The sequence below is a fragment of the Lactuca serriola genome, chromosome 8 (genome assembly GCF_051521515.1).
Source record: "Lactuca serriola cultivar US96UC23 chromosome 8, Lser_US96UC23_V15, whole genome shotgun sequence".
NCBI lineage: Eukaryota > Viridiplantae > Streptophyta > Magnoliopsida > Asterales > Asteraceae > Lactuca > Lactuca serriola.
The window spans coordinates 71,566,459-71,585,463 of NC_136415.1; the positions used below are offsets into that span (position 1 = coordinate 71,566,459).

Here is a 19,005-nt window from a genome sequence, read left to right on the forward strand (position 1 = left end):
TGACATGAGGAGACGATTTCTTGAGCTTTAAGATCAACCACGAAGTCAAAATATACAGGGTTACAAACAGTTATTGCATGAGGTACAAGTCTATTGGATTCTTTTCCCATCATCGGTTTTGAGAGATAGCTAGAGAGAGAGGATGAGCCGGATATTTTTCCTACAAATGGATTGTCCACATAATTAAATATTTAACTTTTTTATTGACAATAAATAATTAATTTAACATTATTTGAATTTTAGAAAATTCCACATATATCATTGGTTTTTCATGGCAGATGACGTGGGTGATGAAATGGGAACAACTTCTACCTCATCACACCACCACTCCATTTAACCTTAAAAACCATTAATATATATGATGATGACATCATCAATGTGAACACACAATTCCATTGATATTGAAAAAAACTATCCATAAGATATGTATTTAATTATTCAGCTTTTGATAATTGGAAATTTCTAAGAAACTCGCATCTCTCTTTATGTAGTTCGTGGGCGTGCTCAAACAATGTATATTCTATTTCTATCTCAACATTTAATATCTTATAAGCAAATTAACTAGATCCGGAGGTTTTTGTAAATTAAAAATTTCATCTCATTGAGGTGCTCAAATCACATTCTATATCAACAAATTAAAGCATCGATGGCATCATCATCATCATCAGCTTCTCCTTCCGCTCATGCTCTTTCTTCAAAGTGGTGGAAGTACGATGTTTTTCTAAGCTTCAGAGGAGAAGATACTCGAAATACTTTTGTGGGCCATCTCTACTCTGCTCTTGAACAAGAAGGTATCTACACCTACAAAGACGAGGAAACACTTCCCCGAGGAGAATCGATCCGCCCATCCCTAATGAAGGCTATCGAAGAATCACAGATATCTGTCATCGTATTTTCAAAAAACTATTGTGATTCTTCGTGGTGTCTGGATGAACTTGCACATATTATGAAATGCAGGGATATGAGAAGCCAGATTGTTATGCCTATATTTTATGATGTGGATCCCTCTGAAGTACGAAAACAAAAACGAAAGTACGGAGAAGCATTTGCTAAACATGAGTTGGAGAACAAAAACAAGGTTGAATCTTGGAGAAAAGCACTTGTGGATGCAAGTAATATTTCTGGATGGGAACCCAAGCACATTGCCAATGGGTATTTTTCTTCTTTGTTTTTGCACCTTTTTATGCGTAAGATATGTGTGCTCTACAACGCATCTATATCTGTACTTTTTAAGCATTGTATACAAATGTTTTAATTATTCTTGATGAAGTTGATGGCCTTGACAAGCAGAGAGGTTTTGACTTCATCACTTATCGGAGTCAAATATAAACCTGTAGAAGATTCGGACATGCTTTCAGAATGTGATCACTTATGATATCGGGCAAGTTAAAAGATAACCCAAGTCCTAGGATTATGTATAAGCTGAAATTAAGTTAAGATTAAATTTATTGAGTTTTAGTTCTAATTCAGCTCTTAAAACCTGACATCAAGCTACAGTGACAAATCCATCGTATAACCATTCCATCTTTCCCAAGGAAATGACTACAAATTACTTGTGACATTGACTTAACAAGTACTACTTGGATGTGTAATACTTGGATGTGAAACATTAAGTGTAGTTAGGACTTAGGACTCCTTTTCCTTATCCCATGGAACATGAAAAAAAAAAATCACTTCTTTTGTCAATGTATGCATATGTTAGTTATTCTTGTATATCCAATGTGTAGGGATGAATCAAAAGGCATCAAACAAATAGTTGGTGAAATTTCACACAAGTTGCACCTAGTAACTTCAAGTGCAGATGAAAACCTGATAGGAATGGAGGCTCGCTTGCAAGGTTTAAGATCAGAGTTACAAGTTGGGTCAGGTAGTGTACGGATGATTGGAATATGGGGGGTTGGGGGTGGTGGTAAGACTACTCTTGCCTCTTCTATTTATGATGAAATCTGTAGGCAGTTTGATGGTTGCTGCTTTGTTCAAAATATTCGAGAGGAATCAAAAAGGTATGGTTTGGGAAAGTTGGAAGAAGATATTTTTTCAAAAATGGGAGTAGACAAAGTTGGAGGAGGAAGATGCATGATAAAGGAAAGGTTGTGCCATAGAAAGGTATTGATTGTTCTTGATGATGTTGATCACCTTGACCAACTGAAAGCATTAGCCGGATCACATGATTGGTTTGGTGAAGGAAGTCGAATAATAATCACAACCCGTGATAAACATTTATTAACCGCACACAAAGTAAATGCAATACACATAATTAGATTGTTAAACAGTGATGAGGCTATTAAGCTCTTTTGCAAGCATGCACCCCGGGATTACAGACTTGTAGAAGATTATGAGCAACTTTCAAAAGAGGTAGTCTCTTATGCTAGTGGGCTTCCATTAGCACTTACAGTTCTCGGTTCTTTTCTGTGTGACAAAGACATTAATGAGTGGAAGAGTGCATTAGCTAGACTGAAAGAGATTCCAGATAATGATATTCTGGAAAAGCTAAAAGTTAGTTTTGATGGCCTTAAACCAGTTGAGAAAGAGCTGTTCCTAGATATTGCATGTTTTTTTAGGTTGGAGGAGAAAGACAAGGCAATGGAGATCCTTGATGCTTGTGGCTTTCATCCTGTTATAGGAGTAAAGGTGTTGATACAAAAGGCTCTCATAACCATTTCGTATGGAGTGTTTGATATGCATGATTTGGTGCAAGAAATGGCACACTACATTGTTAGAGGGGAACACCCTAACAATCCTGAAAAACATAGTAGGATTTGGAAGGCGGAAGATGTTCTGAGAATATGTGCTATGGATGCAACAACGGTAATGGTTAAGCTAGCTTTTCATGATGTACATGTATGTATAAACAAACACTTTTAACTCAACCTTGACGCCATTTTGTTCCTCTATCACAGGAACTTGACATGATTCAAGCAATATCATTTAATTACAACAAGGATTATCTATTACAAGATCTTCCTCCAATTGTTGCAAACACGAAGCACCTTAGGTGGATAGATTGGCACGGTAGTGATTTTGCAAGTCCATTGCTTACTAACTTTCCACAAAGGACACTTTGTCATCTAAGTTTGCGGAACAGTTCTCAGAAACAACTTTGGGAGGGTTATAAGGTAATTCTTATTGTCTATCTAATTAACAAATGAAAACAAAGCGGATGATGAATGTTCAGCCTGATTAATTATTGGTGTCATTAAGCAACTTCAGTTGTGTTTTTTTATAAGTAGCTATTGTATTGAGAGCATGAATCTTTAGTTTGTAAATCTCCTTCGTGTTAATAATGATAAACTTGGTAAAAATATAAACTTGTTTGGTATTATATCGACCAGAACATGAACCTTTAGTTTACTTTAAATGATATCCATTTACAGATGGAAAGTATTAGTCTATTGCAAGTGATGTCTAGCCTAGCTGGATTGATGCACTGGGTTTGATACCCACGTGGGTTTGAGGTCAGGAGTTCAAATCTTTGAACCTGTTAAATTTGCCTCTTGCAATTATGTCCCATGTGTGGGAAGTTTTCCCTGGAAATCCCCTTGGGGGCTGAGTTTGCCCTGTTAAGGAGCTCGAACTCGGGGTCACCATTGAAATATTATGGTGAGGCTTCCGCTAAATCATTTGCCGTTTCCAAAAAAAAGTATTAGTCTATTGTATAGCTTTTATCCCATACAAAAATAGTGATTAAGTGAGACACCTTTTAGAAATTTCTAATTATATATGTATGCACGTGTGTGTGCCAAAGTTTACTTGTTTGCACTTGTATGCAACAGTTGCTGCCAAATTTGAAGACAATTGAACTTTGGGATTTAGATAACCTAATCATGACACCAGATTTTGAGGGACTTCCAAATCTTGAAAGATTCATTCTTTATGGATCTAGGTGTTTAGAAGAGATTCATCCATCAATTGGATGCTTGGAGAGGCTTGTTTTGTTACATATATCAGGTTGTAGGAGTCTTAAGAGGTTTCCACCTATTTCCAGACTAAAGAAACTCGAGACCCTTTCATTCATTGGATGCCCTAAACTATTTAAACTTTCAACAATCCAACAACAGAACATGGAGAAGTTACCACATTTTCTTTTGGATAATAGTGGGGACGAAGTTGCATCCTATGTAGAATCGATTCCAAACTTTTTTGTTAATTGTTGGAGGTGTGGTTGCAGCAAGTTTGGTGGTGTAGAATGCTGTTTAGAGGACCCTTCTTTACCTCACAACAACATGAAGCCTTGTTTATGTGACAGCAATATGAACCACATAGGGTTTCGTTTTTTTCCCAAAGACTTAAGAAAGTTAGATCTCAGCTACTGTGATATGGGAGATGAACACATCAGCTCTTCTGTTTGGGAGTTACACAACCTGAAGACACTCAATCTACTAGGAAATGCTTTTTCACGATTAAATTTTCATCTCTTGCGGTTTCCTCAGCTTAAATGTCTCAATGTGTCACAATGCAAAGGCCTTGTGGAATTGTCTGAGCTGCCATCAAGTATAGCTGTTGTTTTAGCAGATGGTTGTAGCTCACTTGAAACCTTTGGAGATATTTCAAACTGTAAATGGTTGTGGAAAGTCTTGGTTCTGGAGTCGAACAAACTCAGTCCACTTTATGGTGACATATTACTAGACTCCATGCTCCAGGTTTGGCTTTTAAATTTCAATCTTTATTATATAATCCCAAACATAAGAATCATAACTGAATGTGTTTTCCATGGCAGGGAAATGCTGGTGAAGATTACTTTATCAGTATCATTCTTCAACATCAGATTCCAAACAGGTTTGTAGGTTGGCTGTTTAGGGGAAATAAATTTACACTCCATCTTCCAAAAGATTGGTACGATGAATTTTGTGGGTTCCTAATATGCTTTGTTGACACATTGACCAATCCGGATATTAATATTGTCATCAAGCAGGAGGTAGATGATGATATTCTATTTGAGATTTGGAAGGAGTCTACGGAAATAGTGGAGCCTGTATATGGTGATCAAACAAAAACATATGTAGGATATGTGCCCTTTGGTTCATTGAGGCACACTACATTGTCGAATTTATCATACAATATGATTTCAGTTTCCATGGAGGTAGGGCATGTTAATGAGACTTGTGCTGGAGTTGAGCTTGTTCCTAGGAAAAGTAAAGGTGATCGGCCACAAACAACAAAAGTTGCAACAAATTCCTCAGAATTTTGGGATGAAGAAGATTATGGTAGTAAGACATTTACGATCCAAGATGATCCAAAGTCTTCTATACATATTATATGGCGACCTTTGAACGGCATTATGACAACGTTGTATTGATTTGCTTACTGGTTTGTGATTTTCTTTGTATTTGTTTATTCGACTACTTTATGAATTCTTACCCTGTTTTTCCTGTGCATCTAGTTTTATGGTTTTTTTGGGACTATGTATTGCTACTTTAGTTTTGGTTTTGAAACTTATTTTTTGTTAGTAGTTATTTTTACAATCAGTTTCAAAATAATCATACTCATAGGTGTCTAGTAGTTGAATTACATAATTCCATACAGAAGATTCAATGTTCAAATTTCGTCACACCCAAAATATTGGTAGTGATCCGTGATTTACTTTCCATGTAATGGACCATTGGGCAGGACGGCAGGTTCAACGTGAGCCTCTTACATGATGTGGTTTACCATTTTTTATGGATATTCTAGCATAATTTCTTGTAATTGTATATAAGTGTATATTGAAATGTTTTTTTCCTTTATAATTTTAATATAACTTTATCATTTGTAGCGACTTCTTTCTACATTTCAATTAACTAATGCTACTTCATGATCAACAAAATTTAATTCACTATGACTTTTAACTTACTATTTATGATAAATGCAATCCAAAATTGTGATTGTGGTTTTCTCACCATAATGAGACCCTGGATCTACGAATCATTTGCTTTAGAGTTTATGCAATATATATTACTTTTAGGTATTCGCTATATGAAATCTATTTAAATCTTTATGTTAATGTTATTGCCAATTCTTACAATTTAAAGTAACCTACTAGGGAAAGTTTACCCGCACATGATTAGCCTGACGATATTACCAACATAACATTTATTAAAATGTTTGTAATTGTTTCTAAGGTCAATAATTTTACGTTGAGGTTGTAGTTACTTGAATGGCGTAGTTTTTAATTTTGAGGATGTTAATTGTGCATATATTTCATGGGACCCTTTATTTTATGCATATTTTGTTGTTTTTTAGATGTGTTTAAAGTCTTAATTACTTCAATAGAAATAGAAAGTAGAGTCTCCATACCCGTTGTTAGATTTATGGGGTAAGAAATAACACTTTGGAATTATGAGAATCGTGTAGTCACTTTCAAATTGAATTATTTGGGTGGTATTCTCAAATTTTCAATTAGATAAGACGAATATGAGAGAATAAGAACATAGAATGATAAGTTATGATTTTTGTATGTACCATAAAGATATGATCAAAAAACGGATTATGTATATCTTTGTCTGAAAACTGTCACAACAGTTTCATGTCCTAAAACTGTCCAAACCGCCACAAGACAGTTTGTAACGATAAAAAAAACTATCACAAAATCGGTTTTTCTATAAGGGTCTAGACAAAGTAAAAAACTGGGTCAATTATTCAAAATTTGGATTTCTGATGCATTTTTAACATAGCAATATAACCCAAATAAAATTTTTCCGAGCTGATCTGTTAGCTCGACCCAGCTAGTGGTTGTGTCCCTTGGACTCCGCCAGAGGCGGCCACTCCTTGGACCCCGCTCCCAGGGGCATTGCCTCTAGATCCCCATTCATGCAGGGATTTCGTCCCTAAATGACAGTCTACTACGAATCTGGAACAAATTTAAACAACTGTGCACTTTATATATCCCTTGTTTAGTATTTATCAAAATTATATTTGGTCAACAAATTAATCAATTACACTTAAATATACACTGGTGATACAGATCACCAACACCATTTTTTTTCTATTTTAACTAGAGCTAGCGATCAGTGTTGTAAAACTCGTCGAGTTGGCCGATTACTCCTCCGAGTACTTGCTACTCGGCCCCTACCGATGCGAGTTACAAAATCCCGAGTACTCCTCAACCGGCCCTTTTACTGAACTGAGTAGTGTTGTAAAACATGGTCCACTCGGTGATTAATATGTATAATATACTTAATGATTTATTATTTAACACACACATGTGATTATTACTACATATATATCTTAAATTTTTAGTAATTATTCACGAAGTGAGACCATTATGTGTTTTTTTTTAGCTTTTGTGTATTCACATGTAATGACCAAAGATTTGAGCCAAATTAAAACATTTTAATTCATTCAAAAATCATTAAGTTCATACATCTTATTTTCAAAATAGTTTAAACATCAGAGTATCCCCCAGAACCATATCACATGAATCATAAAACATGAGGAGCGGTACGATCACACCTTCGCCTTGCCACGTTCTCCTGAAGTACTTGAAACAAAACACTGAACTGTAAGTCTGAAAGCTTAGTGAGTTACCCCCAAAATACCAACCACACACAAACATATCGCAAATAGAACAACCATGCACATCGGGTCTATAGTGTGATTGGTCCGCCCGCACCGGGCCTTTAATCCACGTGGTCCACTCTCTGAGTCTACAGTATGACTGGTCCGCCCACACCGGGCCTTCAGTCGGCTTGGTCCACTCTCCGAGCCTCGGCACGTCTGGTCTGCCCTCTTGGGGCCTTCAGCCTATCCGGACCGCTCGCTGGGCTTTCAGGATATCCGGTCCGCCCTGGGTATGTTGGCCTACAGCACAAAGCTGGACCCGCCTCAACCCAACCCCCGTCAAACAACCATATGCACAATAAACAATTAATCGTATACCAATCCTTAACCAGACAAACAGTCTAAAAGATCACATAGCAACCATCCTAAATCAGGATGTATCTAGCATATCAGTAACATATCAACCACCCTAAACCAGGATGTATCTAGCATATCAATAACATAGCAACCATCCTAAACCAGGATGAAATCTAGCATATCAATAACATAGCAACCATCCTAAACCAGGATGTATCTAGCATATCAATAACATTGCAATCATCCTAAACCAAGATGAAATCTAGCAATGTTATTGATATGCTAGATACATCCTGGTTTAGGATGGTTGCTATGTTATTGATATGCTAGATTTCATCCTGGTTTAGGATGGTTGCTATGTTATTGATATGCTAGATACATATCAATATCATAACATCATATAAATAAATGAGAGGGAAAGAATCATACCCGGATGCATATCTAGCAAAGCAATAACATAACAAACAATACCTGAATTTCCATCCGATAAAGGGCCGACCTTGGTGCTGTAGACCCTGTCGATATAGTGAAGAGAACTCACCTGAAATTGCCGACTGGAAAGATAAGACCAAGCTGCTCCGACCACCGACACGATCTTCACCACAGAACACTCAGAGATGTGCCCAAATCTGATGTAGATCCCAGATCTATACAAACCCCTTGATGCTAGCTTCCAATTTCTCAAGCTCCTTCCAACAATTTCCTCTTCCAAGTCCCAATCTCCTCAACAATGAAGCCTCACATGAAAATAGGGTTTTCTGGAACTCTCAGGGGGATTAGGAGGCTGGGGGAAGGACATAAAGTCCTTTAAATAGGGTGAAACTCTCGAGATTAGGGTTTTCTCTCTTCAGTACCAACTCGTCAAGTCCAAACTGCTGACTCGGTGAGTTGACCACTTAAACCCGCAATCAATCCCGCTCTGACTCGACGATTAGCATACCTACTCGTCGAGTAGCTTCCTTAGTTTACACTTAGCACCCTCCAACTTCTTGCTTCCGAACTTGGGATGTCACAATTCTCCCCCACATAAATTAGGCTTCGTCCTCGAAGCCTGCGACAACACAAACTTCCGGATGGTACTCCCTCAATGCATCCACTGATCTCAAACCGACCCAGATTCCTTCAAACACTGCTATCGAATCCCTAAAATCCATCTCTTCCCTTGCAGGGTCCTGATAACTGCTTCAAGCCGGCCACCGGCTTCCTTTCTCTGATAACAACTCTCATCACTAAGTGCCACCAGAAGACACTTCCTTACTTCCGTCTTACGCATTCATTTGCCACTTGCGAAAACTGGATACCATTCTAAACCACCGGAACTTGACCCAGTATTATCTCGCTATCTCTCGCCCATCTGGCGCCACTTCTATTAACTTGCACCGATGGAAACTCACCCCGTTTCCTCCCTGGATCACATCCCTTACCGCGCTGACATGATGGAACATTTCATAGCTTCCGAGCAACCCTCCTGAACATCCAACCATAACGTTCATACACATCGTACCTGGCCCACTCAGCCTCAGGCTGGAAGACCAGGCACGCCTACGATGGTCCAGCCATCCCTAGGATGAAACACCACTACACACATATGTAACCTCCCAATTTTTACGTCTAAAAATTTCGTTTTTAAAACATTACTTTAGAAAACGTTAATAATTAAAACATTGTTTTATCAAACCACATCACAACGTAAACCATGTCTAAAAGCCAAATCATACAACCAATCGAAATATCAGAGTATAAATCCCAGAGAAATCTAGTAAGTGCGGAAACCAGTGTGTGTGTGTGTGTGTATGATGTGCCGCTACCGCGCCAGCTCCTTCCCCTTTGATGAAGAGGTACCTGAAACCAAAACTGTAAACTGTAAGCACAAAGCTTAGTGAGTTCCCCCATCGTATCACATACCATACAAACACATAACATACATACTGCCAGTCTATTTTGGGGTGCATGTCCACCCGGTACGGCCATTCTGGGGTGCCGACTACCCGTGCGACCATTCTGGGGTGCCGTCCTACCCGTGTCAAGCCATTCTGGGGTGCTGACTACCCGTGTCAAGCTATTCTGGGGCGCTGACTAACCATCAGTCCTAACAACCGATCCTCGGGGACTATTTCACCCCTACTGCTACTTCTAACTCATATAACAGATCATGCCAGCATATAAACATAACATCACATACTGTCAGACGTATCTGGGGTGTCTGACTACCCTTCGGTCCTAACGATGGAACTCTACTACTATCACATATAACATATCATGCTAGCATATAACATATCAGGTAGTAGCAAACCTAGATGATATCACAGAGACAATCATCTATCATACGTCTCCTACTGGTGGGCCGACATTGTGGCCTTAGACCCACCGCTACTGGAAGGTAACTCACCTCGAAGTAGCTGCTGATCTGATCGGGAACTGACTGTCTACTGCTGCTCCGGAAATCCTCCGGCTGCAATTCCCACAACATACTCAATCAAACACTGCTAACTGACCTTTGGGTAAAGCGACCATTTTACCCCTGATCATGCCCTAAGTCAAAGTCAGAGTCAACTTTCAGTTGATTCGACTCGCCGAGTTGGCTCGCCAACTCGCCGAGTCCCTATCTAATCGACTGTCCTGGATTCCGTTTTTACTCGTCGAGTTAGGCATTGACTCGACGAGTTCTCCTTCCAAGCTGATGCTCAAGTCCTTCCTCCTACTCGCCGAGTTGTATGAACAACTCGGCGAGTTCATCTTCATCCGATGAACACTTATGCTGAGACTCGCCGAGTTGTATGAACAACTCGCCGAGTCTGATCTTGATCTAAGGAGATTGCCTTGAACTCGCCGAGTCAGGGCAATGACTCGCCGAGTCCCTTCATGGATGAGTTCGGCTTCCAACTCACTGAGTCACACCCCGTGACTCACTACTCTACTCGACACAACGAAAAGGGGACAAACTCGGAGACTCGCGAGCAGACTCGCCGAGTCAGATGAACGACTCGCCGAGTCGTTACCATGAACTCACTATATACGCGATGTTGCACGATTCCAGTCCATGCCATTCACAAATCTGGGTTCCTAGAGCCTGAATAACACGTAAAGTTTCCAACTTTACGTGTAAATATTCCTCAATGAAAGTTTTAGGGTTCAAAATGCACCAAAAGGGGTAGATCTAGGGTGTACAAGCAACATGGGTCCATAAAGGCGGTAGATCCAAGTTCCAGGGACTGAATAGGGTCCAGATCTAAAGACTAATCAACTTGAATCAACCAACAATGCACAACTAAGTTTGGGGAAGAGCTCAAGAAAGACTTTAATGGAGGAATAAGCATGGAAGCAGAGGGAAAACGAGTTTTACCTCAAGGGAAGCTCTGAGATTGTTCCAAGATGGCTGGCCTCCTCTTCTTCTTCTTCATCCACTCTTCTCCTTTCTCCAAATCTTCAAAACACACAAGAATGCCTCAAGTTCTCAAGGAAATAAGCTTTGGACGAGGGTTGGGGGCTCTAAGGGTGAATGGGGGCTGGCTTGGGGCGGAAATGAGTGATTAAATAGGGTGCAAACCCCTAAAACTTAGGGTTTCATCCAACAGCGGTGACTCGCTGAGTCCAGGATATGGACTCGCCGAGTTGCCAACTTAAACGTGTCCCGGGTCCCGTCTCTACTCGGCGAGTCGGACATATGACTCGCCGAGTCCAAGGCTAAAAATGCAAAATACTCAAATAAGATTTACGTACCAGGAACCAGGTGCTACAAATCTCCCCCACTTATTTTAGACTTCGTCCTCGAAGTCTGCTGCTCGATCCTGAAACGGCTCGGGGTAATGCTCCATCCTCTCTTCCACCGGCTCCCAAGTCCACTCCGAACCCTTACGGTGCTGCCATTGCACCTTCACTAGCTCCACCCTCTTGTTCCTCAAATCCTTCGATTTCCTATCGAGGATTGTGACTGGGCACTTAATGTAATTCAGGTTGGCATCAACCTGAATATCCTCCAACGGCACTACTACTGAATCGTCCACTAAGCACTTCCGCAACTGAGAAACATGGAAAGTGTTGTGGATCTGGCTGAGCTCGACTGGCAGATCCAGCCTATACGCCACCTTGCCCACCCGGGCTACAACCCTGAACGGCCCAATAAACCTCGGGCCCAACTTGCCCCGCTTCCTGAATCGAATGACGCCTTTCCAAGGCGACACCTTCAGGAGAACCATATCCCCGACTTGGAACTCCAAGTCGGATCCACGCTTGTCGGCGTAACTTTTCTGCCGACTCTGAGCAGTATGAAGCCTGCTCCGAACCTGCTGGATCCTCTCGGTCGTCTTGAGCACCACCTCGGTGCTCCCCATGACCCTCTGGCCAACCACACCCCAGCATATCGGGGTCCTGCACCTCCGTCCGTACAACATCTCGAATGGGGGACGGTCAATACTCGCGTGGTAGCTGTTATTGTATGAGAACTCGGCCAAGGGAAGATAGGTATCCCAGCTACCCCCGAAATCTAACACACATGCCCGCAACATATCCTCCAAAGTCTGGATGGTCCGCTCGCTCTGACCATCCGTCTGCAGGTGGAAGGCGGTGCTAAAATGCAAACGAGTGCCCAACTCGTCATGAAATCTCTTCCAAAACCTGGAAGTAAAACGCACATCCCTGTTCGAGATAACCGATACTGGCACCCCGTGCCACGCCACGATCTCCCTGATATAGATGTCGGCCAATTTCTCGGCCGATATACTCTCCTGAATCGGGATAAAGTGAGCACTCTTGGTCAATCGATCCACGATGACCCAAATCGAATCTACACCACACGCGGTCCTGGGAAGCTTCGTGATAAAATCCATCGTGATATCTTCCCATTTCCACAACGGGATGTCTAACGGTTGCATCTTCCCATGCGGTCTCTGATGTTCGGCCTTGACCTTCCTGCAGGTCAAGCACCGCTCGACGTACCATGCCACATCCCGCTTCATGCAGGGCCACCAATAATCTAGACGAAGATCCCTATACATCTTCGTTGCCCCGAGATGAATAGAGAATCGGGACTTGTGCACATCCTCCATCAAGATCTGGCGCACGCCTCCGTGATACGGCACCCACACCCTGCGGTGTAGTGTCAATAATCCTCGGCTATCATAATCGAAGGAGGAAACCTGACCCACCACACGCTCGCTCTTCCGATGTTCCTCCTTGATAGCCTCCTGCTGAGCCTCCCGAATTCGCTCCAATAGGGGAGTCACTACGGTCATCCTCATGCAAACGTCCCTGATCGGCGCTGCCTTGCGGCTAAGCGCATCGGCCACCACATTGGCCTTCCCCGGGTGGTATAGGATCTCGCAATCATAATCCTTTACCACGTCCAACCACCGACGCTGCCTCATGTTCAGATTCGGCTGATCCATGAGGTACCTCAAACTCTTGTGGTCCGTGTAGATGGTACATCGAACCCCGTAGAGGTAATGACGCCAAATCTTGAGGGCAAAAACCACCGCCCCCAAATCCAAATCATGTGTCGGGTAGTTCGCCTCGTGAGGCTTGAACTGCCTCGAAGCGTAGGCAATGACATGCCCCTTCTGCATCAGTACCGCGCCCAACCCTGAAATGGACGCGTCACAGTAAACCACAAAATCCTCCACGCCCTCTGGCAGGGCTAAGATTGGCGCCTCGCACAATCTCTGTCTCAGCGTCTCAAACGCAGCCTGCTGCTCGGGTCCCCACCGAAAGACCACGACTTTCTTCGTCAGCCGCGTCAGGGGTACGGCTATCTTGGAGAAATCCTGAATAAATCTTCGATAGTAGCCTGCTAATCCCAGGAAACTCCGAATCTCAGATGGAGACTTCGGAACCTCCCATCTCATCACGGCCTCAACCTTGGTCGGATCGACCAGAATCCCGTTCTGGTTGACAAGGTGTCCGAGAAATTGCACCTCGCACAACCAAAACTCACACTTGGAGAACTTTACATACAAGCTCTCCCTCCTCAGGGTCTCCAAAACCTCTCTCAGATGTTCCTCATGCTCCTCCTGAGTCTTGGAATAAACCAAGATGTCATCGATAAAGACTATCACAGACCAATCCAGCATCGGTCTGCATACGCGGTTCATGAGGTCCATGAACGCGGCAGGAGCATTGGTGAGCCCAAACGGCATCACCACGAACTCATAGTGGCCATAGCGCGTCCGAAACGCGGTCTTCTGCGTATCCTCCTCCCTGACCCTCATCTGATGATAACCCGATCGCAAATCAATCTTGGAGAACCAAGATGCTCCCTGAAGCTGGTCAAAGAGATCGTCAATCCTCGGGAGTGGGTAACAGTTCTTCACCGTTACCTTGTTCAGCTCCCGGTAATCTATACACATCCGATGCGACTCGTCCTTCTTTTTCACGAACAGAATCGGGGCTCCCCAGGGTGAACTGCTCGGTCGAATGAATCCCTTGTCTAACAGCTCCTGCAGCTGTGTAGACAACTCCTGCATCTCAGGAGGAGCCAACCGATACGGTGCCTTGGCTATCGGAGCCGCACCAGGAACGAGGTCAATCCTGAACTCCACCTGCCGCTCCGGAGTATCCCAGGAAGCTCCTTTGGAAAAACATCTGCGAAATCTCGCACCACCGGAACCTCGCTCACTGTCGCCTTACCAGCCTCCCGGGTATCCATCACGTATGCGACATATCCTGCGCATCCCTGCTGAAGGTATCGTCTAGCCCTCGCTGCTGAACAGACTGAGGGTCCACACTGCGGCCTCTCGCCATGAATCACTAACTCTCCCCAACCTGGGGTCCTGACTCGCACTAACTGTTGCGCGCAATCTATCACCGTCCCATTAGGGCTCAACCAATCCATGCCTATAATCACCTTGTTCCCACGCAGCGGAATGGGAACCAAGTCTACCAAGTAGCGCTCCTCAAACAAACGCAATACGCAATCCCGGAACACCATCGATGCTCGCACCGATCGGTCATCAGCAATCTCTACCTCCAATGGGCAATCCAACATGCCCGAAGACTCAGTGAACTTCTTGCTAAGCGCAAGAGAAACAAACGATCAGGTAGCACCCGAGTCAAACAACACCTGAACTGGGATACCGTTCACATGGAACGATCCTAACACATATATTTATATACATAGCACATATCAATATCATAACATTATATAAATAAATGAGAGGGAAAGAATCATACCCGTCACCACATCGGGTGCGGCGCGTGACTCCTCGGTAGTCAGCTGAAATGCCTGGCTCCTCACCACCGGAGCCTCCGCCTTGCCCTGCCGGCCATCTGTGATCCGCAGGGTCGCTGGAGCTGGCGCCTTCACTGGCACTAAAACAGTCAACTGGGGGCAATTAGCCTTCTTGTGGCCCCTCTGGTTGCAGTGGAAACACAGCAACTCAGACGTATGAATAACTGCTGTCGGAGCAGTGCAATCCCTGCTATAGTGCCCAAACTTGCCGCACTTGTAGCAGCTTGATGATCCCAACCTGCACGCCCCCTCGTGCGGCCTGCCGAATTTCCTGCAGCGGCTCGGTCCTGACTGGCCTTTCGGCCTACCATCTAATCCTTTGGGCTTCTTCCCCGAAGCCCCTCCTGTCTGTCCCTCCTCTGACTTCCGTTTCCGGATATGCTCCAAATCTATCTCCCTCTCCCTCGCCCTGGCAATCATGGAGTCCAAGGTGGGGCAAGCTGAAAAACTAATGTGCTCCCGAATATCAGCTCGGAGCATGTCATGGTAGCGGGTCCTCCTCATGTCCTCATCGCCCGCATATTAGGGCACCAACAGTGCCCGCTCCCGGAACTTGGCGGTGATCTCCGCCACAGTCTCCGTCATCTGTCTCATGTCCAAAAACTCCCTGGCCAGCTGCTGAAGCTCGACAACCGGCGCAAACTCTGCCCTGAATCTGGTCACAAAATCTGACCAAGTCATAGCCTTGATAGCTGAGGCTCCCAACGAGTCACCCACTGACTCCTACCAATCTCGAGCTCGGTCTCGTAAACACCCTGCTGCATACCTCACCTTCGACCCCTCGGGGCAGAAGCTAGTCAACTGTGCAGACTCGATGTCTGCAATCCATCTCCTGGCAACAATGGGGTCCTTCACCCCGTGGAAATCCGGCGCACCACTGCCCCTGAAGTCCTTAAAGGACAACGTGCGAGATCCCGACTGGCCAGATGCCATGTCGCTCCTGAACGCCCTGAGGCGATCCTCCATCAACTCGATGATCCCTTCCTTGATCGACCCGAAGATAATGGGGGTCGACTCAAGGATACCTCTGGTGATCTCTGACGTGATGAACTCGCGTAGTCCCTCATCCACTGGCTCGGAACCTGATCCCGAACCTGACCCCTCTCCAGAACCGCCATCTATCGGCCTCGATCGTAATACCACCATTCTGCAATACATAAATAACAATCATTAGTGATACTGACACTTCTTGAGGGATCACAACCACTTACAAGTTCCTGGTCTTATCTTGGCATTCCTTGGTTCGGGTACGGATCCTCTGCTTTCAGTAGTACGGGCCCATACTACCTTCCACATCTATCCGTACCTTCTTCAAGGATTTCCTCGACTCCACCAGATTCCTTCCACTACTGCTGATCATCGCTATACTCATCCTAGGCTTGCCCTAGGGAAATCTCCGACTCTACTCTATCCAGTCCTCAGCTGCTACGGGCCTCCTTGTAATGCCAATTAGCCACCACCCGAATACCATCATATGTGATGAGGCTCAGATAATCCTTCGAGTACCCGACTCATCCCTACAACGGTTGGACTCAAACAAGAGCTACACAGTGGGGCAAATCCGACACTCTAAGATTATTCAACCCTGATCACATGTGACGTGACGTATTCGCCTAGTGGCTAACTCCCATTATTCAGAGTCCCACAAAGCACGAAGCAAGCAACATTCAGACAAGGGTAACAATCTCAATCAACTCTATCTGCTTATAGGAACTGTACTAGCATACAATGCTAAACTCATATTACCAGGCATAACCTAATCAGGCTATCCTACTCGCTGTCTACTTAATACTAGCACATAATTCTCATACAACTGGAACACATATAGCAGGCACATAAGGCATCACTCCTAGATCCTTAGTCCTATTCTAGCATGCTATTCTACAAAAGCTGATAAATATAACATAAACTTGTATGGGTACTTTGGGGAATACTTACTTGAGCTCGGCTAGTCGCGCACATCACACACTTCGTTCTTTCTCAAACATTTTTCTTAATTCTTAGAAAACATTTCTTTTTAGAAAATCTTTTACTCCTTCGATTTGAGTTCAGACACCCCCGAAGGTGAGTCCGAATCACTCAAACCAGGGCTCTGATACCAACTTGTAACGTCCCAATTTTTACATCTAAAAATTTCGTTTTTAAAACATTACTTTAGAAAACGTTAATAATTAAAACATTGTTTTATCAAACCACATCACAACGTAAACCATGTCTAAAAGCCAAATCATACAACCAATCGAAATATCAGAGTATAAATCCCAGAGAAATCTAGTAAGTGCGGAAACCAGTGTGTGTGTATGATGTGCCGCTACCGCGCCAGCTCCTTCCCCTTTGATGAAGAGGTACCTGAAACCAAAACTGTAAACTGTAAGCACAACGCTTAGTGAGTTCCCCCATCGTACCACATACCATACAAACACATAACATACATACTGCCAGTCTATTCTGGGGTGCCTGTCCACCCGGTACGGCCATTCTGGGGTGCCGACTACCCGTGCGGCCATTCTGGGGTGCCGTCCTACCCGTGTCAAGCCATTCTGGGGTGCTGACTACCCGTGTCAAGCCATTCTGGGGTGCTGACTACCCATCGGTCCTAACAACCGATCCTCGGGGACTATTTCACCCCTACTGCTACTTCTAACTCATATAACAGATCATGCCAGCATATAAACATAATATCACATACTGTCAGACGTATCTGGGGTGTCTGACTACCCTTCGGTCCTAACGACCGTGTAGATGTTAGTTGTAAAAGTCGAATAGTGTGTCTTGTAATGATTCGCATTTTGTATGTTATTTTACTAAGTCTATTTTACATGCGAAGTGTAGCATGCGAAGTTTCATTGTATAAGACTTAGTATACTTTTGTAAGTTCCCTATAAATAGGGACTTAGGCTTGAAGTAGAAGGAGAGATCGAAACACAAAAACTCTCTTCAGCTTATTCTGTAATCAGTCTTAATAAAACGAGATCTGATTAATATTTACTTCGTGTGTTCTTTATCATTCATGATTCAAATCTATTGTTTCACATCTTAATTCTCGATAACAATTCTCATCAATTGGTATCAGAGCGGGATTCAAACTGCTTAGATCTGATTTTCGTATAAGAATCATTTGCTTTTTGAGTTACAAAATTTACTCAAAATTTTCCGCGCAATTTTGGTTTTGAAAATCACTTTTGATCTTCAGATTTGAATTGATTCTGCATTTGAATTGTTAAGTCGAGGATTTGATTAGCGATTTTTGATCAATTCGTTTGATCGATTTCTGAAATTCATCAAGTTCTTAAATCTTCAGAATTTTTTTTCATCAATGGCGAACTTCAACATGAACACGATGACTTCTTTCTCTCATTTGTTTGGTTCTTCAACCAAAATTCCGATGTTGATTCCAGAATACTATGATCAGTGGGCTGATAGAATGGAAGATTACTTAAATGGAATTGATGAAGAACTTTGGAATTGTATCGATGGAACAGTTCAAGCTCCTGCAAATGTTCAACAAATTGGTTCATCCACTGGATCTCCTGATGTTGAAGATCAACGAAAACGATTGAAGGATAATGAAAAGAGGTGCATGAGGGAACTAAGAGGTGCTCTTCCTCCTGTGGTTTACAATTACATTCGTAGTTGTAAAACAGCAAAAGACATCTGGAATACTCTAAAAGAGAAGTATCAAGGTAGCGAAAAGACGAAGATCAATTCTGTGAAGCAATGTCTGATTGAACTGAAGGAATTCAGACAAAAGGATGCAGCAACTCTCGAAAGTTACTATGATCGTCTGAATGAGCTTGTGTTTCGCTGCAATAGGTATGGTATCACTAGATCTATCATGGAATTCAACTTAACTTTCATTATGGGACTTCGCAAGGAGTGGCGAAGTGTGAGCATGATGATTAAGAATCAACAAAGTTTTGATACAACCAAATTGAATGATCTCTACAATC

The 19,005-nt window shown here is 43.0% G+C and overlaps 1 protein-coding gene across 1 annotated transcript; it reads left to right on the forward strand.

Annotated features, from left to right (window-relative positions):
- Positions 1–642: 642 nt before the first annotated feature.
- On the forward strand, positions 643–5,395 carry LOC145068669 (TMV resistance protein N-like). Its single transcript, XM_079015672.1, has 5 exons — positions 643–1,152; positions 1,728–2,808; positions 2,901–3,116; positions 3,774–4,640; positions 4,718–5,395. The coding sequence occupies exons 1-5, from the start codon at positions 647–649 to the stop codon at positions 5,294–5,296; spliced, it is 3,249 nt and encodes a 1,082-aa protein (XP_078871798.1). The 5' UTR covers positions 643–646; the 3' UTR covers positions 5,297–5,395.
- The last annotated feature ends 13,610 nt before the right edge of the window (positions 5,396–19,005 follow it).

Bases quoted from the DNA above. Each gene is read 5' to 3' on its own strand.
- LOC145068669 (XM_079015672.1), top strand. From the start codon at position 647: ATGGCATCATCATCATCATCAGCTTCTCCTTCCGCTCATGCTCTTTCT. The intron at 2,809-2,900 runs GTAATGGTTAAG...CCTCTATCACAG, and splicing joins GTGCTATGGATGCAACAACG to GAACTTGACATGATTCAAGC. The intron at 4,641-4,717 runs GTTTGGCTTTTA...TTTCCATGGCAG, and splicing joins TACTAGACTCCATGCTCCAG to GGAAATGCTGGTGAAGATTA.